At 43.9% G+C, this 24,320-nt stretch overlaps 1 protein-coding gene and 1 long non-coding RNA gene across 3 annotated transcripts in view; one reads left to right on the plus strand and one right to left on the minus strand.

The window, feature by feature from the left end:
* Positions 1-24,320, minus strand: part of LOC139754028 (uncharacterized) — a 143,634-nt gene that overhangs the window by 8,686 nt on the left and 110,628 nt on the right. For both annotated transcript variants that reach the window (XR_011713811.1, XM_071671000.1), the window contains exons 3-4: positions 3,715-3,868; positions 1,053-1,195 (exon numbers count right to left, since the gene is read on the minus strand). Coding sequence is in view for 1 of the 2 variants with exons in the window: in XM_071671000.1 (XP_071527101.1) it covers positions 1,053-1,195; positions 3,715-3,868 (297 nt within the window). In the remaining variant the exon portion in view is untranslated. The remainder of the gene's footprint in view (positions 1-1,052; positions 1,196-3,714; positions 3,869-24,320) is intronic.
* LOC139754029 (uncharacterized) lies at positions 1,078-24,210 on the plus strand. The gene is made up of 3 exons (XR_011713812.1): positions 1,078-1,211; positions 20,286-20,395; positions 22,743-24,210. It is a non-coding gene; the product is annotated as an uncharacterized lncRNA (long non-coding RNA).

The following is a 24,320-nucleotide window of genomic DNA, read 5'->3' on the forward strand; positions in this document are numbered from 1 at the left end:
CTCCACTGGATTGATTGGTCCACCAATCACAAGGAAGGATGGGGGGTTTGCTATTATCTTGGCCCGCCTGTAGGGCAAGTCGAGGTAATCCTGGGTTTTATGGGTCAGATTACACAAGAGAGAAATGATGATTGTCGACGTAAGCTAAATATTCAGCTAAGGGCGGGAGTCCCTCTTCCTCTTGTGTGTGTCGTAGGAGGTGGAAGGGGAGCAAGAATGGGACGGATGGCTGGGATAGTTTGGGATATCTGGGAAGCAAAGAGGGTGGTCTGGGACCATAGAGACATCTGAGACACTTGGGTTGTATCTGGGACGGTTGGGGATATCCGAGTTGGGATTCATTACCTGGCCTGTAGGATCTAGAGGGATTCAGGAGGGATCCCTGGGGAGCTCCTCCCACAGCCCAAGCCTTATTAGGGACCTTGGCAGGAGTCCACCGGCCCAGGGACCTCATGTGGTCCCTACTTGGGATGGGTTGTGAGAAACAATCTCTCTCTCTCTCTCTCTCTCTCTCTCTCTCTCTCTCTCTCTCTCTCTCTCTCTCTCTCTCTCTCTCTCTCTCGATATCGTGACTGAGAGAGAAAGAGAGAGAGAGTCCTCATTAAGTACTGTATCATAGTTACTGTATTATTTCTATTTTTGTAAGTGCTGAATATGTTTAGTTTGGCTTTGCTTATGGTACGTATGATACATTCATTTATTTTCTCGAGGCTTTGTCTAGTTTTTTCTTTATCTTTGAAATAAAAGAGAATACTCTTATCTATTTGGTTACAGTTAATCGATTCCCATCCACACTTTTAGTTTGGGAAGTTAAAGTACTTACCCTTACTGAACCTTGACATGATGCTCCTACCCTTACAAGACTTGTAGCTAAAAATGTAAACATTTTTACTCACGGTCCCTGCGAATGTATTTATTTTTACTCACTGTATCTCTGCATGTAAACATATCCAATGGTGGTCTTCAAGAATACAAATATATCTACCCAAGTTTCCCAAATATGTAAATTGTTTCTGCTTAAGATTATTTGAAATATAAATATTTCTACTCACGGTCCCTGAAGTTGCCAGCCATGCAGAGGCTCTTGATGATATCTTCTGTTCCTGTGAGAAGCTGGTAGATGACTCGCTGTCGAGACGTCTCAAAACATCTAGTGACGTGGTTGTGGACGCAGTCCAGCCCAGTTTCCATGGTGCTGGGGACAATGGCCGGTAAGTACCCATAATCATCCTATACGTGTAGGAAATACAACTCGTAACAAAGCTTAAAACGTTTTCCATGCAAGGTAAACAGAGAACAACTTTGATGTCTAAGTTTAAATTCTCTTAACTGGGGAAGGCTTGTTGTGATTGAAAGGTCATTTATGCAATAGTTGCTCTGTTGTGATGTATAAGAATGTATGATCCGGCTGTAAGAATTCTAAGTATACCTGGAACTTAAAAAAAGAAAATGATAAACAATGATAAAAGACTGTGAATCTCTGATAGTCTTCAGCCTTTAAGACCAAGTGGTGCTCGTGGGAAACAATACACAGCAAAATCAATCGTTAGAATTTTGCTGTTCTTAAGAGAGACAAGTAAAATGTTTTGCAGTTATGTATTGTGATAAGAGTTAAGATGATCCTAGTTCAAGGTTGAGGAAGAGAGACTACAGTCGCCCTTGACAGAGAAGTCCTTGGCAGAATGGTCCTTGACAGAGTATTCCTTGACAGAGGGATGTAGACATTTGATAGAGGGCAAGAGGGGTCTTGACCTCCCCTTCTTTCCCCCCCTCCCCCTTCCTCCTCCTCCTCCTCCTCCATAACAGGAAGTGGAGGGCGACCTACTCGTTTCTCGATCACCAAAGAACTTACAAAAGTGTAAATGAGGCAATTTTCACTTTTCCCCTCCAGAGTGTCGCTACATGAACGGATGTAAACAGTGTCCGAGCTTGTTCTCTCTCTCTCTCTCTCTCTCTCTCTCTCTCTCTCTCTCTCTCTCTCTCTCTCTCTCTCTCACGCCACAGGGGCTGAAGTGGGCTGTGTGCTGACTCTCTTTCTGTTTGTCTTACTAACTCGTGTCATCAGTGTCGGGTCCTGATCCCATCACCCTCCATCACACTCCATCATCCTCCATCACCCCCCCCCCTTATCCTCCATCGTCCTCAGTCACCCCTTCCTCATCCTCCATCACCCTTCCATTTTCTCCCTCATCCTGCATCACCCCCTACCCCTAACCCTCCACAGCGCTCCTCATGACTACCACCACCACCACTACTACTACTACTACTACTACTACTACTACTACTACTACTACTACTACTACTACTACTGCTACTACTATTACTACTGCCACTACTGCTACTACTACTACTACTACTACTACTACTACTACTACTACTACTACTATACTTCTATTGCTACTGCCACCACCACCACCATTACTACTACTACTACTACTACTACTACTACTACTACTACTACTACTGCTGCTGCTACTATTAACACTACTACTACCACTACTACTAGTACTACTATCAGAGTGGCTGGTGTTTCCGCTGATGATGGTTTATATATATATGAATATATATGATACGTATATATGCAAGGATATAGGTAGGGATGAGTTTAAGTTCGTGAGTCAGTTCGGTTGATCTTTACGTCTGAAGTTGCCCGTGTGTTTGAACTTATGTAGAGCAAAGGGTCCATTCCCTAGTGACCTTCCCCCGCCCGTGCAGCTGTGACCAAGCCTTAATGTTGTCCTAGTGATCGATCAGGCCGTTTGAGGCCGCGGCCTGCAGGCTTAGTGCCCTGCTGTAGACTGGCTGGTATTACAACAGTAACTTGATGTTACAAAGACTTGGTGGTAGTGTTACAGTAACGTAGTTACGGTGTTAAAATAACTTATTGATGGCGTTACAGTAGCATAGATATGGTGTTACAATAACTTGGTGATGGTGTGTTACAATAACTTGGTGATGGTGTGTTACATTAACTTGGTGATGGTGTGTTACATTAACTTGGTGATGGTGTGTTACATTAACTTGGTGATGGTGTGTTACATTAACTTGGTGATGGTGTGCTACAATGATTTTGCGGTGGTGTTGAAATGATGGTGTTACGTTAATTGGCAATGGTGTTAGAAAAATCTGGCAGTGCTGCGCCGGTAGGTGGTGTAACTATGATACACGAATGACGTCACGGAAACCCCATCCCACAGCAAAAAATTACGATATCCCGTTTTCTTTGCCATCATGAAGCTAACATTACTTCACTAAATTTGCTGCCAGATTTTTTTTTTCACAATTATAATCCAATCCTCGGCCGCTTCACTGGCCATAATCAATGGTGATTCCAAAAGCAAATTGAATTCACGTTTGCCAAATGTGTTTATTTTGGTGAAATAAAAACCGTACGCTAATAAGGAGGTTTTTAATTGGGATCAAAGGAAGCGTTGGCTGACTCTGTATGAGGCCGGCGTCCATGCCTTTGTCGAGGACAACATTAGGAGGAAAAAATGTTGGTGAGTTATTGGTGGAGGTGGGGGGTTGTTGGTGATGTGGGGGAGTAGGGGGGGATTATGTTGATTTTAACTGTTGGTGATGCTTGTGGCTCTCTCTCTCTCTCTCTCTCTCTCTCTCTCTCTCTCTCTCTCTCTCTCTCTCTCTCTCTCTCTCTCTCTCTCTCTCTCTCTCCATTATCCCCCCTTCCTCCTCCCCACCCCCCCTCCCTCTCACCTGCACATCTTGTTCAGTTCGGCCTCGGTGGAGGCGAAGGCCAGGTTGTGGTCTTTGTTGATGGCCTGCAGTTGGTTCATACACCCCTGCAGGTGCCTCGGCTCACAGTTCTCCTTCTGCGCCTTGTTGCCTTTCCTGGCCTCCGACCACGTCCCTGGGAGAGTTAGGTTCAGTTAGGGTTTATGTTAAGGAGAGCTAGGGAGAATCAGGTGCAGTTACGGGTCATGTTATGGAGAAAGTGCGGAGGAAGAACGAATGGTAAAAGTTATGTACGTCGGGGGAAGATATGGTAAGTAATTCATGAGTTGATTATTGAAAAAGGAATTCAGTAGATTGGAAACACATCTGTCGACGGGATGAGAGAGGGAAGTGTAGGTTAGAATGGTATGTTGACGGCAGTGCCTGGAAAAATACATAGTCTGTCCACCACTATATTTTCAAAGACGATACATGCTTTAAGGTTTGTTGTGGGGTACATCTGTCTACCATATTCCCATCAGAGCAAATGATGTGGTCAGACTTGATAACCTGGTGTACACACACACACACTCGTCAGTCATCTTCCCGAGGCCAGTAACCGTTACTGTCATAAGTAACGGGTCACTAGAGTCACAGAGGAGGTAATGGAGTCGTGAAGTTGTACAGATTTCAGAGTAAGTCTAATAATGCTCGTTCTCAGACCGGGTCTTTTTTTTTCCCCCATGGGTGCTTGAGGAAGCCCCCCCCCCCCCCCCCCCCCCCAGAGAAACTCCACCCATTTATCTTACCCCCCACTCACTATCCTTGTTTATCCCCATGATTATCCTTTCTTCCTTCCCCATTTTCTTGACCTGGTTTCTACAGGTATTTACCCCTTCCCTCTGCTCTCCAAGTGGCCTCGTTGAAGGATTGTCTCGCCCGTGCGCACGGCCACCTGCCGCCCACAAACGAAAATGACCGTCGGGAAATCCTGACAATGCAGATGACCTGGGCTCCATCACAGCCTCCTTGGGTCACTTGTAAGGCCACAATTGAGGCAGTTAGCGGCGGGAGAGGGAGGGGTCCAGGTCACCCTACCCTCGCCCGCCCCAGACGATAACCGTGTAAGGGGAGACTAATGTGTTCATAGCCGAGCTAACTTTGCTCTGGAAATTAGGTTTGGGGAGGTAACTCGATCTTTTCATTAGCGGATCTGAGAGGCCGGGGTGCTTAGTGTGTACCAGACCCATGGGTGGGGGGGGGGGGGTGTGTACTGGAGCAGCAGGTGAGGGGTGTGGGTGTACAGTGGTTGATGGATGATTGGAAACATTGATATTCACCCCGGTCGTCCTAGTCACCCCGGCCCTCACAGTCACCCCGACCCTGCCAGTCGCTATAACTCAACTAATCACCCCAGCCCTACCAGCCAGTCACCTCTGCTCTCCCTTGCCTCTCACTCACAAGCCCCCCCTCTCACAAGCCCCGGCTGTGAGAAGCCCTCATCTTGGGCCTACTTGCTGCTAATCAATTCAGAAAACGCGGGGCAAGTGGAACGCTGGCTGGCGGATCAAGGGGGACGACGAGGCTGGAGGAGGACCTCCCCCCTCCTTCCTCTCGAACTTGGATGCGTTTTCTAGTGGTCGTCAGCCGACGTTTGAAATCCCCCGCCGCCCTCCGCATGAACTTTTCCTCTCCATGCCACTGGTCGGGAGGCGGGCGGCCGGGACGCCCTTGGCTGCGTTTCCATCAGACGAGATTAATTTCAGATCCGGATGCCTCCCTGAGTAGATCAGGAGGGGGGGGGGGGCTAGTGCTGGGCGTGGCGTGGCAGGATACGTGGTGTTGCTGGTGGCTGACATGTGTTCCATTGATTAACACACAATGTTTATAGTCTGTCTCTGACGATTGTAAATATCTATCAGTAACCAGGTTCGAAAGACTCAATATCTATTACCATGCTAGAACCGATTACCTATTTTCAAAATCTATCTGTCATGTTTAAAAAAAAAGACTATGAGCTATGTTAAAAAGGTATGATAACTGTGTTAAGAAACCTGTTTTCTGTATGACAAAAAAAAGATAAGCTTTGTAATGTTGTGGTTATGTGGTTCCTGGCAACGAGTCACCAAGGTAACCCCGCGGTCGAACCCGCATCGTTCGAATTCTGAGACTTGCTGTCGGCTCACACCCAACCCAGGTGTTCATCCCCTGCATGAGAGTGGTCGACCAATGGGTATCGGGCATAGGCCGGTGTGTGTGTGTGTGTGTGTGTGTGTGATTAAGAGTATAGACATGGTACACATATGCAAGGCCAATACGAACGTAACACTCTCCCCGTAACACGCCCCCCTCCCCCTCCCTCCCCACCTGACACCTAACCAGCACTCCCTCCTCCCCTCCTCCACCTGGCCTTCTTACCCATCTGAGTAATCAGTCATATTCACCCTCCGTTCTGCTTCCCACAGCTGTCTCCCGCATCACAACCTTTCCTCCTCCTCCTCCTCCTCCTCCTCCTCCTCCTCCTCCTCCTCCTCCTCCTCCTCCCACAGTGTGTCCTATGGGAACTCCCGCCACAGGTATCCCACAGTGAAGGTTATTTCCTTAATTATTTTCAAAGGTTCTCTTGGTGACATTTGGTTTGTTGTTTGTTGCTGGAACTCGCTTCTGCAGGTGGGCCGGCAGGTGCGTATATATATATATATATATATATATATATATATATATATATATATATATATATATATATATATATGTGTTTCGTGGAGACAATGCACCTCATCATCAGGTATCAGTACTTAACAAAGTTATTCAAATCCCAACCTCACACTTGGTTCCCGTCGTCCAACACTAATCCCTCAAGGCCCATCACTGTTATGTCTGGTCGTAACTCTTGTATGGGAGAGTGGTTAAGGAGGGTCAGGTGGAGGAGGTTGACCTGGGTAGCTAGGTGTGTCATGAACAACTTTTTTTTTTATGCTTTCGTGTTTTGTCAGTTCTCTAATAATGATTTGGTTAATGCTAGGATGAGCTTTAGAATTGCCTGGGGACAAATTATTCTTAGTATTAGCAATTAAGACAGATTAAATGACATTACGTGTGGCATGATCAGCAGAGAGGTATGAAATAACGGGATCACCAAGATCTGTGGGGTGATCATTTTCATAACAATGCTTAGCGATCGCATTTTTGTGGTCATCCCTACGTAATGAATGTAGCTGGAAGCAACACCCATCCGTTACAGTCTTAACAGTGTGGCCTACATTGATATATTAACATGTTCTGCATTTGACGGCGTAAACACTTCCATTATGCGATCCGACGTTTCGAGAAATAATTCGCCATTATCATGTTCATGTATTCCTCGATCCATCTGTCATCTACGCTCAGGAATGTATGTAACTTGGGAACACTACATCCCCGAAGACCTGGCCGTGGGGCAGGTTGGAAGATGAGACAACACAGCTCGCTGCCCTAGCATGTGCTACCATGCATGACTTAGTGGACATCGATGATAGAGAGAGAGAGAGAGAGAGAGAGAGAGAGAGAGAGAGAGAGAGAGAGAGAGAGAGAGAGAGAGAGAGATGCAAATGTCTTCGTCTCTCAACACACGTGTCTGAAGCCGTGAAATGTAAAGACACATCTGACAGTCTGACTTGGTTAGTAGAACGTCTTTATTGGACGGACGTTCTAGCCAAATTATTTCCTCTTTTATTTCTTATAATTTTCGAAACGAACCCGAGTCCGGGAAGGTCAGAGTACTTTACAAGGCTTTTGGTAATGGATTCGAACCCACCTCGAACCATCCTGTCTGTGATGCCACTTGTTTCGGAAGATTCATGCGGATGAATCATTTCTCGTCGATTTTCAGACAAAATATCTTTCGTAACGCATTATGTGATACGTTTGTGAATCCATAAATGTAATGTTGAGGTAAACCATCCTACAATGATATTAATTCTATAAGATTTAGAAAGTCTTCATCATCAATTATGACTCATCTATCGAGATTCGAAACGGTTTCAAATCGTCTGTGAGACAGTAGAAAATTTTTTTTTCCCCATCCCCTTCACGAATATCACTTGGACACAACAATGTGTCAGCCTCTCTAGCGGTTAATTATCTAGCGAGGAAAAGTTTGTGACCCGGGATAAGGTCATTATCACGGCTGATCAACAACACGTGCTCCCATCACATGACAATTATCAAGGGAGCGTCACAGTGCGACTCCTCCTCATGGAATTATCAACAGAAAGTGATCATTGACGACGGAAAAAAATGAATGTCTTTTTCATTTAATCTGTTTTGTGTTTGTGTGTGTCTATGTGTGTGTGTGTGTGTGTGTGTGTGTGTGTCTGTGTGTTCCTGTGTGTGTGTGTGTGTGTGTGTGTGTGTGTATGGTATTTTTCCATAAGTTTGGTTGATATACTTCAATTGGATGTTACTCGTGGTCTGTTCACACGGCCATAACACGGCTCGATAACATTTCAGAGGCGAAGAACAAAGTTTGTGCCTTATCAAACTTGAGGTGTTAGAACTGTCATGAAATCTAACGAAATATTTTTTCTTTCTAAGATGACAAAAGAAAAAAAAATAATGCGGATTATCAATATTATCAGTAATGATAATATCACTTTCTTCATTAAGGCAGTACACTTTGTTCTGTGGTGTCTGACACTCTCAAACCTTAAAGTGGTGCGCATATCTTTCTTTACATGACCACACAAGTGATGAATGGAATCAGTTGATGAATGACAGGCAACATACACTGTATGAAAGCATACACTGAAAAATTAAATTTAAAACTTAGTATCTTATTGGAGGAAAAATGTCTCTGCCATCTATGTTGATGTACAGATGGGGTGCCACCAATACTCAAACTTGTCCTATGTGGGAGAGTGTGTCCGGAAGTGGAATAGTGTGGATGTGGTACAGTGAGGATGTGGTACAGTGGGGATGTTGTAAAATAAGGATGTGGTTGAGTAAGGATGTGGTACAGTGAGGATGTGGTACAGTAAGGATGTTGTAAAATAAGGATGTGGTAGAGTAAGGATGTGGTACAGTGAGGATGTGGTACATTGAGGATGTTGTATAGTAAGGATATGGTATAATGAGGATGCGGTACAATGAGGATGGTACAGTGAGGGTGTGGTATAGTGGTCGCGTAGGATAGTGAGGATGTGGTATAGTGAGGAATATGGTACTGTGAGGATGTGGTGTAGTGAGGGTGTAGTATAGTGAGGATGTGGCATAGCAAGGATTTGGTATAGTGAGGATGTGGTATAGTAAGGGTGGCACCATTGTCACCACCCCCTCCCATTGCCACCATGCCGTCCACGTCGTATGGCCAGAATGTCATACGAAGACTTTATCAAGGTTTGGCCGTGCGCCGGGCCGCCACCTTGAGCGAAAAGTAGCTGATTGAGACACTGTGAAGTGTACACGCTACTGGAAGTTTTAATCCGCTACTTGATACTTTTTTGGGTCATTTGATATTATATTTGAGCTAGTTGTGAACATTATTGGGCTACTTCTCGGAGGCTTGGACCCTGTTTGTGGCTCGCCTCTTCTGTTTTACTACATCTATAGTGGTTAGAAAATGTGGATGACAAACCTTTCTAGAGCTTTTGGTCAAGTCTCAGTATTCGAAGTATTGATAATCCACATTTTTCTGCTATCTTTCTTAAAAGAAAAATATTGCGTTGGATTTCGTGACAGATCTTTTCCTGGTTCATCAAAAACTGAAAATGAAGGAAAAATGTATCATGTATATTACATCTTGTTTCCATTACTATTGAATTATTGTTAAGAATGTATACACTGCGCCTAGTGGATGTCTTTCTTAATATTCATAACTTCGACAGACACAAGAGCATAGGTCAGGTATGATAAGTTAATGGGGCCAAGAAGGACGGCTGAACTAGCGAATGATGGAACAGTTTCTCCTTGCTCCATTTTCTGTGGTGATAGACCTTCTGAGTCCCACCGCTCTGCACTGCTCAAGGAGGTTGTCCGCTTTCATAAGTGTAAGTTGGTAGAAGTCTCAAGTTTCTGACCTTAAGTGTGTGTGACTTAGTCATCTGTAAGTGTGTCTTCATATCAAAGTGTGTCAGTGATAATCAAGATGCTTGGAAAATGTGTGTCGAATCGAAAGTATAAAATGTAGATTAGCAAGTATTTGTTGGCGTCTGTGAAGTGCAGGAAAAGTGAGGGCTTGTGGAAGATGGGTTCTCTTGTTCGACTGGACCTTACCCTCGTCGTCATACAGGTCACAGGTCAGCGTCCTACGAGTCACAAGTCCTCCAGGTCAGTGGTAGTGGTCCTAAAAGTCACAGGTCAATATGGCCCAACAGGTTTACCTACATAGTTCATTGATCTACTGGTCATGGTCTTTCAGGTCTCCTGCCACAGGTCACCATGCCACAGGTCACAGGTGCAGTGTACTCACTCATCATCGTTACCATTATCAACACGTGGACCAACCAACACCATCCACCTCCTACCCACCATCCCCATACCATCCGCCACTCCCTCTTCTTCCCGCCGTCAGTCTCAACAAGTACCACACACACACACACACACACACACACACACACACACATATATATATATATGTGTGTGTGTGTGTGTGTGTGTGTGTGTGTGTATATATATTCCTGGGCTTCCAGTTGTGATATATATCTCCGACGATAAATATTTGCCAGCTTTTATAATTAGCGTGAGAGCGTCGCACTCCGACACTTTTCGCCCGCCACTCGCTAAATACATACAAGAGCTCCAGAACCTTTGACGAAGTCCAAAATTTGCCACTTTGATGGCCGGTTATTTTTTGAAGCGGGTCTGAAGGAAGCGCATCACAGGAGGGGGCTCCCGTCTTTGACGCGAGTCCGGGACTGAAGCGCAATCCCGGGTGGGGAATTTTCCGGGGCTCCGAATCGTTTTATGAATATTAATGCAATTTTGGTTACTATTCAGCGGCATTAATTAGAGCGATAAAGTGATAGTCTGTCGCGAATATTAAGTCTTCCTCGCGTGGGTCTCTGACTCGTCCCCACTGAGGAGAGTGAGTGAGATGGCCGCCATGATGGCCCAGGCCATCATACGTGGCTCGGGAAGGATCCGGAACTGGTTCACCTGGTTCACTATCTGGCTTCGCTCCGCTCACAGGGCTCTCTTACCACCCGTCTCTCTGCCATATATATATATATATATATATATATATATATATATATATATATATATATATATATATATATATTTATGTATATAATTTTTTTTCATACTATTCGCCATTTCCGGCGTCAGCGAGGTAGCGTTAAGAACAGAGGACTGGACCTTTGATAGAATATCCTCACCTGACCCCCCTCTCTGTTCCTTCTTTTGGAAAATAAAAAAAAGAAACCGAGAGGGGAGGATTTCCAGCCCCCCGCTCCCTCCCCTTTTAGTCGCCTTCTACGACACGCAGGGAATACGTGGGAAGTATTCTTTCTCCCCTATCCCCATGGATTATATATATATATATATATATATATATATATATATATATATATATATATATATATATATATATATATATATATAAGGTATATGTGTTGATATTTTATATATTTAGATAATTTCAATCATCGCTATTCATTTCCTATTCTTTGATCATTTAAATCATTTCTTCATTATGTTTCTGGTTAAGTGTCTATCTAGCTCGGTGTACAGATGAAGCCTCATAAAGCACACCTCATAACTCGTGAAGTAAGACTATCGGCTCTAATTACCCCTGACCTCATGATGCTCATTAAAGTTCATGTAACCTTATATCACTGCTGCAGTGAGGTGGGAACCGCTCGACCTACACTCATACCTCATGATATATATATATATATATATATATATATATATATATATATATATATATATATATATATATTATCCCTGGGGATAGGGGATTAAGAATACTTCCCACGTATTCCTTGCGTGTCGTAGAAGGCGACTAAAAGGGGAGGGGGCGGGAGGCTGGAAATCCTCCCCTCTGGTTTTTTTTTTTATTTTTTTTTTATTTTCCAAAAGAAGGAACAGAGGGGGCCAGGTGAGGATATTCCACAAAGGCCCAGTCCTCTGTTCTTAACGCTACCTCGCTAACGCGGGAAATGGCAAATAGTTTAAAAGAAAAGAAAGAATATATATATATATATATATATATATATATATATATATATATATATATATATATATATATATATATATATATGGTATGGTTGAAGTCATCTGTTAAGTAAACTTGTTTCATAAGTAATCAACTACCTGTCTGGTCGTTCCATCGTCCTGCCATGGCAGTGGTAGTTAGTGGGACGTCACATGACCCGCTTAACCCGAGTCAGCTGCTGGTGTTCCTCAGGACTGCTCGTTATTCATTGTTACTGTGCATTGGTTGTTTGCTTGTTCCTCTGTTGTTTGTACTTGTTAGTTGTTTGTTTTTATTACAGTGTATTTGTCTTTTCTGGCTCTTTCCTCTTGTGTCTTTGTTATTATTTTTTTTTCCCGTGAGTGTTATTTTCTATATTTTTGTTCTTGTTCAAGAAATGATGACATATTCAATTTCATTATTCTGATATATCTGTCTACATATTGTACTGTCTCTCTCTCTCTCTCTCTCTCTCTCTCTCTCTCTCTCTCTCTCTCTCTCTCTCTCTCTCTCTCTCTCTCTCGGAACTAGTCTGAGGCAGTTTCCTTGACGTTAGGAGAGAGAGAGAGAGAGAGAGAGAGAGAGAGAGAGAGAGAGAGAGAGAGAGAGAGAGAGAGAGAGAGAGAGAGAGAAGCTGGGGGGGGGGGCAGGTAATTCCCTGTCTCGTACTATGGTTTCACACTATCCTCCACCGCAACCTGAACTCCTGAATTTTGCATATTAAATCTGAGTGTGATTATGGTGTGGAAGCCGTACCAGAGCCGTATATAAGGCTTCATCGGCCGCTCTCCCTACTGAGGATACGTCAAAGTCGAGTGTGTCCGCACCTGTGGTATGTTGGGAATAACGGGAGTGTGCAGGAGGACGTGTGTTCGCGGTAACCGTACTGTCATTGAACATCCTCATTCCGGCTGTCCTTTACCGGGGTGCGTGCCCATTAAACGGGGTTCTGTGATATTACACACATTATGTACTTGTGTGTGTGTGTGTGTGTGTGTGTGTGTGTGTGTGTGTGGATTGGACGGGTTTGCTATGATCTCCGTCTCTATTAACGGTGGTGTCGGCGTACGCAATGAACAGCTCACCACGGAGGCACATATAAAACCACGTATGTTCAGTGGAGAGGTGCGTGTGGAGGCAGCGTGGGAGTGGGAGGTGGTCAGCCCCACACACACTCGTCGTGTGCTGCCGCGCTTGCCCGACCTTCATTATGTATGTAGATAATGACACTAGTCCGCTCTTGCTCGATGGACGCAATAAAGACTCGGTCACAATAGGGAGGACAGGGCTGGGAGACTGGAGGATTGCCCGCTGGCCGTGTCAGAGGATCTGATTAGGCCAGAAGTGGGTACGAACAGCCTTCATATTTGTCGACGGGAGGAGGTTGACCGGGGGGAGAGAGAGGAGGAGGAGGTTGACGGGAGGAGGGGAGGGATTGACGGGGAGAGGGGAGGAGGTTGAAGGGTAGGGACTTAAGCCTAGGGAAGGGTTGGCTTGGGAAGGCAGTGTGCACGTCGTAAGGCCTGACTTGTGATGAGGATATGATTCAAGAAAATGAAGACGAGGACTTTGATGTGGAGGATGGGACTGGGAAAATGAAAGACGTTTATGGTTTAGATGAGATGAACTTGGCTTCTGTGGAGGAGACGTGAGGACGAAACACAGGAAGATGTGGCCCTCCTCCCTGAGCTGCTGGCTGTCAGACCTTGTTGTACAGGGTGTACTAGTACAGCTGTACATTGTACAAACATGGCATTACAGAGTGTACAACTAGAATGGTGCAGGGTGTTTAGGTAGAGCTGGATAGCGGTCTGCTGTGTACGCAGTGTTCTGAACTCTGTTTACTGTTATGATTTTCTGGAAACCTATATTTACTTGCTGTTTACACTTGTACTGACCACGTAACATGAATTAAGCCGAAGATATCTTGTTCGAGGGTGAGTTAGGTCGAGGGTGAGCTGGGACATACGTGAGTCCAGCCAAGTTTCTCCTCCAAAACTTGACTTAGTCTTTAATGAAATACTTGTGAGTATGGAGACCCAGGGTCGACTCAGAATGCTCATAAAAGATGTCATAAATCCCCAGCGTCGCTTCCTTCATACAATTATTTCATTTCTCTTCGGGCAAATACCAGCAGACGACTTGTGTCTGGCCTGGTGGCTTTCTTGTGGGATCTGAAAGCCTTGGTGTTCTTGTAAAACTATTTGTTTACTTTGGTACTTTGATGTAAACTATACATATCGTCGAAACTAGTCTGCGTCTTTTCCATGATAAGTAGTAACATTAAGAGATAATTGGAATTATTATTTTCTTTCATTCTCTCTCTTTTCGTATGTCTCTGTTGGTCCTTCTCTCTCTCTCTCTCTCTCTGCCCTTCCTCCGTCCACCGCCTCTATTGATAACCTTCCTCACGACCGCTCTCACACAAGCCTTTGATTTTGCCTTATGAACACAGGTCTCTGTACTGCCACAGTCGCCATGGTATAACGAAGATCACGTGACTAGAGAGAGAGAGAGAGAGAGAGAGAGAGAGAGAGAGAGAGAGAGAGAGAGAGAGAGAGAGAGAGAGACTTGCGTCTCTACAACACCCGTCCTGACCGATCTATTTCCCTTGTCCCGTTTTGCCTGGGACTGAAACAAGCAATCCCATCCCACTCTTCCATAGCCCAACTATCCACTCCACTACCCCTCCCCTCCCCCCCTCCTCCCACTACGTCTCCCCCCCCCCCCCTCACACAATAACTCCCCCGCGCCAGTATTTGTTCAATAAGACATACATGTTTGTTCTCTAATGGCGATTTGTTACATGACAACCCGGCTTTTGTTTTTTTGTTATATCCGCTGGTCGGAGTGGGGGTGGGGAGAGGAGGGGTCGGTGTGGGTGGGGGGGGGGAAGGGGGAAATAAAAGCAGGTTTTGTTTGGGCAACGCAGACGGACGGATCAGTCACAGGACGCCCCGTCCGGGGACATACTCCGTGTGTCCTCTCCTGTTTACACTGCACAGCCTTCAATATACTGAAATGATAAATCTGTTGTTGTTTTTCGTTGTTAATAGTTATGATTCTTGTTATGGCGTATATCTGTTATGGCGTATATCTGTTATGGCGTATATCTGTTATGTCGTATATCTGTTATGACGTATGTCTGTTATGGCGTATGTCTGTTATGGCGTATGTCTGTTTACAGAAAAGTTATCTCGCGTGGATGGTTTGTGTTGGCTTTTGTATATATATATATATATATATATATATATATATATATATATATATATATATATATATATATATATATTTCCCCGGGGATAGGGGAGAAAGAATACTTCCCACGTATTCCCTGCGTGTCGTAGAAGGCGACTAAAAGGGGAGGGAGCGGGGGGCTGGAAATCCTCCCCTCTCATTTTTTTTAATTTTCCAAAAGAAGGAACAGAGAATTGGGCCAGGTGAGGGTATTCCCTCAAAGGCCCAGGCCTCTGTTCTTAACGCTACCTCGCTAATGCGGGAAATGGCGAATAGTTTGAAAGAAAAGATATATATATATATATATATATATATATATATATATATATATATATATATATATATATATATATATATATATATATATATATATATTTTTTTTTTTTTTTTTTTTTTTCATACTATTCGCCATTTCCCGCGATAGCGAGGTAGCATTAAGAACAGAGGACTGGGCCTTTGAGGGAATATCCTCACCTGGCCCTCTTCTCTGTTCCTTCTTTTGGAAAATTAAAAAAAAAAAAAAAAAAACGAGAGGGGAGGATTTCCAGCCCCCCGCTCCCTTCCCTTTTAGTCGCCTTCTACGACACGCAGGGAATACGTGGGAAGTATTCTTTCTCCCCCATCCCCAGGGAAAAAAAAAAAAAAAAAAAATATATATATATATATATATATATATATATATATATATATATATATATATATATATATATATATATATATATATACAATTAAGGTAGTGTTAATGACATGGATAGGTAGATGATAAGCGAGTAATGTACTAATACGTGTGCATAATCTTTTATGATAAAAGATATTAGATAACAAACTTGACGGTACGACCTATAGTGTCGCTCCTACGTTGTTCATATCCAGCCCATGTCGGCCATGATCATTCCTGCCTCCGACAAATAAAGAAATATCATGACCAAACTTCCGCAGTCATGCTCTGCGCCTCAGGGTAAAGAATTGAAAATCCTTCGTATGTAAATCATGGACTGAATCATGAATACAACACATCACCTGCTACACCCTAGTCTCTCGTGGACAAAATAACTGAACACTGAGCCATCTGAGGACCCCCATGTGGTGTGGGGGAGGAGGAGGAGGAGGAGGAGGAGGGTTTATTAAGTGTCTGACTGGCGAGGTAATTTATGCAATACTCTCTCTCTCTCTCTCTCTCTCTCTCTCTCTCTCTCTCTCTCTCTCTCTCTCTCTCTCTCTCTCTCTCTCTCTCTCTGCTGCCTCTTGTATTGACATGCCTCCCCATAATGATTAACTCTCTCTCTCTCTCTCTCTCTCTCTCTCTCTCTCTCTCTCTCTCTCTCTCTCTCTCTCTCTCTCTCTCTCGCCTCACAGCTCATCATCTTACGTAATTAACACGTTCGTGTATTTCATCCTCCTTCCTTTTGCGAGTCTGTCTTAACCCCGTTGTCCTTCGTCCACCATCGCTGGCCCCTATCAGTCCATCACTGTTGAACACCCCCCTTCCATTCCATCTTGTACCTCCGTCCATTTCATACTGTAAACCTTAGTCATTCCATATTGTACCCCGTCCGTTCCACACCTTGTACCCCAATATATGCGGAACGCAAGTGTCCTGTACTTATTTAGTAGGTATAGTCTCCGTTAGTTGTATGACTGGCGAAGTCTTGTGAAGACTGGGTTGTTTGGGCTGCTATGTTGTGCACCTCAGGTCATTATGATGTGTTGTTATGTGTCACCCTCAAGGGTTGTTGGGAGAAGGGATGGGGCTGGTGGGTTTATGTAAGTACAGGCTGCTGCAGTGTGTAGCGTAGGGAGACCTTATGCTTCTGTTTAATGGTCGATGATTGGTTTATGAAAGCGTTGTGTGGGAGGAGTTTATTGCTGGTACCAAGAATTGACCACCATCATCACACTCGGAGGCCACATTATAATGGAAACATTATTTTTTGTTTTGTTTTTTGTTTCTGATTGTGAAATTGTGTGGTTGTTAGGCAGCTGGTGATTGTTGCTGTTGTTGTTGTTGTTGTTGTTGCTCTCTTTTGCCTAGTTCGCAGCTTTGGTATATTTTGTTTCTGGCAGGGCGGGTGATCAGGCAGATCCGGTGTAGTTTATCATGTAGCGGATAAATTGTGTCAGGAAAATACAATGGGATTCTTATTCTCGTCCAATTCAGGCGCCGGCAAGTGTTGTGGGAGCGTTTAGCCTAGTGTTTGTGGTGGTGTGGTGGTGTGGTGGGGGGTAGATAGTGTGAGTATGTCCCATGTGATGGCCAGTATGGTTGGTGATCAGGTGGGTGAGAGTGACTGGCCAACTAGGATGGTGGTTAGTGTGATGGATGGATCAGTTTGTGTCCCAGTTAAGAGAGTAACGGTAGAGTACAATGGTGATTCAGACGTTAGGTTCCGAGTGAAGCAGTGTTCTGATTGTGTTGTGTTGTGTTATGTTGTGTTGTGTTGTGTCAGGTTCCTACGATGTCATGTGAGGTCATGTGTATACATATGGGGCTTTCAGTCTGTTTTCTGTAGCAGGTGAAGGAAGGTCATATAGACAGGTCATGTATGTACATATATACATATTTCTACTATATGACGAGGTAGGTTTACTCTCATGGGGCCCCCATCTGTGTGTGTGTGTGTGTGTGTGTGTGTGTGTGTGTGTGTGTGTGTGTGTGTGTAATAACCTGTGAGTATGAGCAGGTAGCACATAACACAGCCAGCAGACCATTAAGAATATTCCCCTCCTCACCATCATAAATATACAGTGAAGAGTGAAAGGTCAGACCTGAGCCAGCAGCAGCAGCGGGGTATTATTATTCCAATCTCCGTGAGAGAATATTTTTGAAGCCTGACGCTCACTCCACATCACAGAAAAAAAAAATTATTTATATATATATATATATATATATATATATATATATATATATATATATATATATATATATATATATATATATATATATATATATATATATATATATATATAAAATGTATGTTTGTGTATATTACAGACTTGTGTGTGAGAGTGAGGTCGTTCTTTTTTAGACCAAGGGGAAAGCTGTGCAGATTATCTGTACTTAAACGGTCAGAAAGCATTTGACACCGTACCACATCAGGAGGTTGAGGACGAAGCTGGATCACCAGGAAGGAATGATCCATCTTGAAGTAGACTGGGGTCACCAGTGGCGTGCCACAAGGCTCGGTCCTGGGACCAGTCCTCCTCCGAATCCACGCAAGTGATTTGCCAGAATTGGACTCGTGACTAGATATGTTTGAGGATGATGCTGAGGTCATGGAAGAAGTACAGAGTCGACTTACAAGGTGATGTAATGATATATGGCTAATGAAATTCAACACCCAGGTAATATAATGAGGATGGGAGACAGTGATAGAAGGCTTCAGTATAATTATCATGCGGGAAATAGATAGCAGGAATCAGTGTGTGAGAGGGACATGGAGTCGACATTACCCCCAGTCTGCCGTCGGAACCCCACCTGAGGAACGAGTGTAAAGGAGGAAACATGTCTGTTGGCAATGACTGAAATCGCGTTGAAGTTCATGGATAAGGAAATGTTCAGCAAACCGTCCACATCCTGTATTAGGCCAGAACTCGAGTGTCATCCTCTAGTTTGGTCACCACAGGTAAAGAAGCGAGAAAAGAGAGCTAAAAGAGGAAGTCTAGAGGAGGACAATAAAGACCTCTGAATTACAGTGGGAAGGTTAACGATCGTTCATTTTTTCACCACGAGAGAGAGATGAACAAGGAATGACTGACTATAATTTCCGTGGTTTAAAACCAGTTTGATGACGTGAACAGTAACATTTCTGGGAAAGACATAAAGACAGAACAACCTGAGATCATGACATGAAATGAAGGAAGAACCTTGGGAGAGACGTGGTTAGGTAGTTTGGTAATGGGTTAAGGTAAGTGCCAGTCGACACCATCCAGGTGTTTGAGTAGGTTTATCACACGAGAGAAAGTTTATGTTATGGTGACCGTTCTGTGCCAGTAGGTCACCATACTTTGACCTGACTCATGATGTCAATGATAATGATTATCATGATCATAATGATAATCATGATCATAATGATAATCATGATCATAATGATAATGATAATAATATAATATAAGATTAATGATAATGCCAGGAAGAACTACAAGCATGATAATGATGATACAACATCTGATCATAACCATAACAATACCCCTTCCTTCCATCACATATTGTACACCATCATTTCTGTCTTCCCTCCTTCCCTCCCTCCCTCCCTCCCTCCCTCCCTCCCACCAGGTGGCGGCATGATAAGGGTGTGGGGGGGGGAGGGGGGGAGGTTAGGTGGGAGTTAATCTTCAGTAAGCTGCGGGTGGGGGGGGTGGGGGGGGTGACGCTGGTGTTATGATGCTAATGTTATGTTCCCCTCAACTCTCCCTCCCCCCTCACACAGACCCTGGCTTAGGTGTGTGTGTGTGTGTGTGTGTGTATGTGTGTGTGTGTGTGTGTGTGTGTGTGTGTGTAATGTAGATAGGCTTTTACACTGCCAGGATTATCTATGTATTTTTCATCAAGGGGATTGTCCCCCCCCCCCCCGGCCACTGTATACACCAGGAGAATTCCCTCCATAAGCGAAGGTTATATTTAATAACATCTTGTTGCAGCAGTGTTGTGCATATGGCAACCCACTGGTTGTGGGACGGGAAGCCATTGTTTGTGGTATGGCAACACTTTATTTACATCATGGTGACCATGTTTGGAGAATGGCAACTTGGTATGTGAAGTATGGCAACCCACTTTTTGTAGCGTGGGAACACAAGGGTTTTGGATTTTCGTAACCCAGTTTTCTTTTGGATTTTCGTAACCCAGTTTTCTGATTATGGCAACTCATTGTTTACAGCGTAGCAAACCAATACCGTAAACACTTTTGTCTGTGGACTGGAGGGAGGTTATCAGTTCCTGTTTACCACAGTGTCTGTTTGTCTGTGAGTATGTCTGCTCAACACAGGCACGTCACGGCTGATATGTGAAACTATATATATATATATATATATATATATATATATATATATATATATATATATATATATATATATATCACAGGAAATTAAGTTGTTTTATGATTACGTAATGTAAAATGTATTTCGAGCAGTAAATGTATGAATTAGATAAAAGAATATACTCTTATATCATTTCATAAAGCTTTACTTTACCCCTCTGTATCCCCAGATAAGCTGTGGCTATCGCGAAGGTAAGCTGACCTGTGGGTCCCGTACCAGCCAACACCCAACCCAGGTGCAATTATTGACATGCAATGGTCGACGCGAGAGAGATACGAGGTACGTGTTGTATCACTTATAGTAATATAATCCACTATGTATGGCATATATTATATGATCTTTATGCAAATATTTCTCACCATACTGAGGACCCCCAGAGTCACACACCTGACCCCCCCATATATTCCCCAGGAAGTTGTGGACGACGTGTGTGAATATACCAGGGGGAGGATGATTAATAGACACAGCTGTGTGAGTAATGATTACTCATTCTGAGTAAATATTAATGACTTTTTTCCAGAGCTGAAGATGAAAGAAAGGAACTGTACCTGATTATGAATAAATGTTTATATATATATATATATATATATATATATATATATATATATATATATATATATATATATATATATATATATCAGGTCATGTGGTTGACCATCTATTTTCCCCAAAAGAGGTCGACTAGGACCCTCCCCCGTGGTCGACCAACCCCTCCTCGTCCCCCCCATGTGGTCGACCAGGGAAGCCTCAGATTCCCCCCTAACAAAATAGATGTGCCGTAATTGCCAGTGTTCTCTGGATTAATGTCAACTTTGGAGACTTTATAGAGACGCAGCGATTATGTTGGTGATGCAGGGGACGTCTTGTGGAGGCCAGGGACACACACACACACACACACACACACACACACACACAGTAAGGTACACAGACATACGTCAACAGTCACAGAAAACGCGCAGGCACTGGTGCCTGAGGCAGACAGAGACAGAGGCGTACAGAGGAGAGACAGGTACCGAGCCAGCCAGGACAGAGGTATATAGACAGAGAGAGAGACAGGTACAGAGCCAGCCAGGACAGAGACAGAGGGGCGGTGAGGGCCAGCCGCACTCCCCCTGACAACAACATGCAACACAAACTTGTAAGACAATTACAGACGGTCTGTCCTGCATCCTTAACACGGCCGGCGACTGGGGGCCCTCACCAGCCCTAATATAGCCAGCAGCTGGGGGTTCAGAACAGCGCTAACATAGCCAGCGTCTAGGGTCCTTACTAGCTCCAACATAGCCAGCTTCTGGGGGGGCCGTAACTAGCCCTAACCTAGCTAGCTTCTGGGGGCCATAACTAGCCCCAACCTAGTCAGCTCCAGCAGGCCCTCACTATCTCAAACATAGGCGGGGTCTGGGACCCTCAGCATTCTTGGATAGGCTAGGTGGATTTCGGGTGCTGAAATGCGACTAGGGGCCTAGGGATATCAGGTGACAAGAAGTAACGGTGGCGAGGTGGGTGCAGGAGCTTCTTCTCGAACTGCCGGATGAGTGGTTGGAGAGAGTCGGGAGGAGCAGTGTGATGAGTGCCTCTTGTTAGCTGGTGTAAGAGTGACCGCGGATTATCTTGCTGCCTCTAGGTCACTGCCCAACTCCTCCAGGTCACCACACCGCTAGCCTGAGGCCGGACTGCCCACAGGTCATGTGGCCTGGTGGGCGGTTGACGATACATATTTCGCTGATGACTGTGTTACTGATGGCCTGGTAGATGGTAGTGTTGTGGTAGATGGTAGTGTTGTGGTAGACTTCTCAGTCTGGCCTCTCCTACTTTCTCTATTTCTGGGGTGGGGACTTACTTATTGGTACTGTACGGGGAGGAAGTTTTACGCTTGTGGCACCCAATTTCTTGAACTTTCTCCTCAACCATAGAACTTTTAAACTTCTGTATGCCGTCAACCTTCACAGCTTCACTCATCCATTGTGACTGTCCTTTATATCACTGGTAACATGTTTAGAGTATAATTTCATGTTTAGCCAATGATTAGTCTAACTTTACAGTTTTCGAATAACTCTTCGTTGACCACATCTTTAAAGAGGTTTGGAAAAGGTTTTGAATGTGTGTGTGTGTGTGTGTGTGTGTGTGTGTGTGTGTGTGTGTGTGTGTGCAAAACCATATTCCTAAGTTATGGTTCACCTCACAACCCACAGATGGCGTAGTAGATCTTACGTTGTCTGTGTTACGATATATTGAATATGTTCTCCCCAGTATCCTGTCTCCCCAACCCCCCCTCCTCATACCCCTCCCCCCCTCCCCAGACACTAACTTCTCTGCCCCCCTCCATCACTGCCCCACGCTGCACCTGTTCTCATATGATTTGATTATTTAGATCATGCTGAAGTTGAAAAACAAAATTATAAGTAAATAATCATAGAACATCTGTACACCTCTGTACAGCTTTTAGAATGTTTATGTATATCCGTACAGCACATACAACACCTGGAAAGCGAACAAGTTGCTGTATCAATATAAGGGGTGCTAATCTCCATATTAGATCGCCACCATAACAAATCAGAAATGAAATTTTCTCAACAAATATCAGGATGGACGGAAAATATATATGTATATCTTACTTTCCCTGCAGGTCTGGTGACGTCAACATGTACAACTGACCCCTTAGCACGATGGTACGATCCTTGAGGACGACGGTACGATCACTGAGGACGACGCTACGATCACTGAGGACGACGGTACGATTTAGCATGGGAGCCTAACCCCCCCTGGGTACGAGAGTACGATCCTTGGGTGTGATGGCCTGGCATTTGACTTCACCCTTTAGACTCAGGTGAAAGACCTTGTTATTATACTCTTCTTAAAGAGGTTATGTATATTCTTATCCACTAAGAACAAGCTCTTTCAAAACGCTAAGACTGTAAATAATGATTGTAAGTACATATTCAAAGAAACTTTTTCCTACATTTATTTGCTAGATTAATCTTGAAATAAAAGATCTGCTTCTGCAAAACTTTTGACATCATACATAATAAAGTTAACCCCTTTTTGTTTTTGTTTAGTTAAGCAGTAAAGTAAAAGGCGAATGTGTACGCCTAGATGAGATATGGCTCAGTTTGTACGGTGTCTCTACCTTGTAGTCGCCCACACGTCACTCCAGGGAGGGGAGCGAGGCTAGGTCCGCGCTGCCGGACGTATGATAAAAAAACTGCATAACGCACTGTTTCTTGTACAACGATATTTCCGCCATGCCTTGTTACATGTTTTTGTATCAAAGTTATCACTGACGCAAAGAAAATACTCATTGACTGATAATTGCTTCTAGCCAATGGCCTGTTGAGTTGGAAGCAATTGTTTTGAAAGGTTGAAAGACACTTAACGTTAAACTATATCGCTTTTGGTAACTTGAATTTCGAGGAAAACATGTATATGAACACCTCTTAAAACGTTAGGGTATTAGAAATGCTTTATTATATCTATATATCATGTACTGTTTAATTCTGTGCACTTTTAGCTAAAAGTTGTTTTTAGTTTGATTGCAACTTCTGAAAGATGTAAAGCCTAACTGCCGGCGGGCGTTTGTTTACCAGTTGGTGATATAGTATTGGGGCGCGTGGAGCCACCCCAGCTACTGACTGATCCTCCCTAACCACTCCTGAATTACGGTGACATTTAGACACTAGTTTTATCCTTCGCCCTCACCCAGCGTGAACTACGAGGCCAGTTTTATATAACAGCGTTTATGACCAAACTTGACCTAATCCCATGATGAATTCTCTTGTTTTTGCCATGTTTATAAAATGTTGTGTTACCCTGTGACGTCATCAGTAGTTTGGTAGTGCTAGGGCTGTAGACTTCTCTTTCTCACGCCTGTAATTTGGTTCCCACACATGTCTAGGGAATATATGTTTGTTTGTGTATTGCATGTAAAAAGAAATGAGTCATAATCTTTGCTGCACAGTTTTGTTTCATTTATTTCGTATCACACACACACACATACACACACACACACACACACAGACACACACACACACACACAAGTATGAGGGAGAAGTCTGTATTGTCAAGTAAGTAGATGTTGATCATATTAAGAACAGTGAATCCGATGATATAAAATTTTGAAGCATGAAATAAACGAAACACATTATCAGCCTCTCTCTCTCTCTCTCTCTCTCTCTCTCTCTCTCTCTCTCTCTCTCTCTCTCTCAGT

The sequence above is a fragment of the Panulirus ornatus genome, chromosome 16 (assembly GCF_036320965.1).
Source record: "Panulirus ornatus isolate Po-2019 chromosome 16, ASM3632096v1, whole genome shotgun sequence".
In the NCBI taxonomy this organism is placed as follows: domain Eukaryota; kingdom Metazoa; phylum Arthropoda; class Malacostraca; order Decapoda; family Palinuridae; genus Panulirus; species Panulirus ornatus.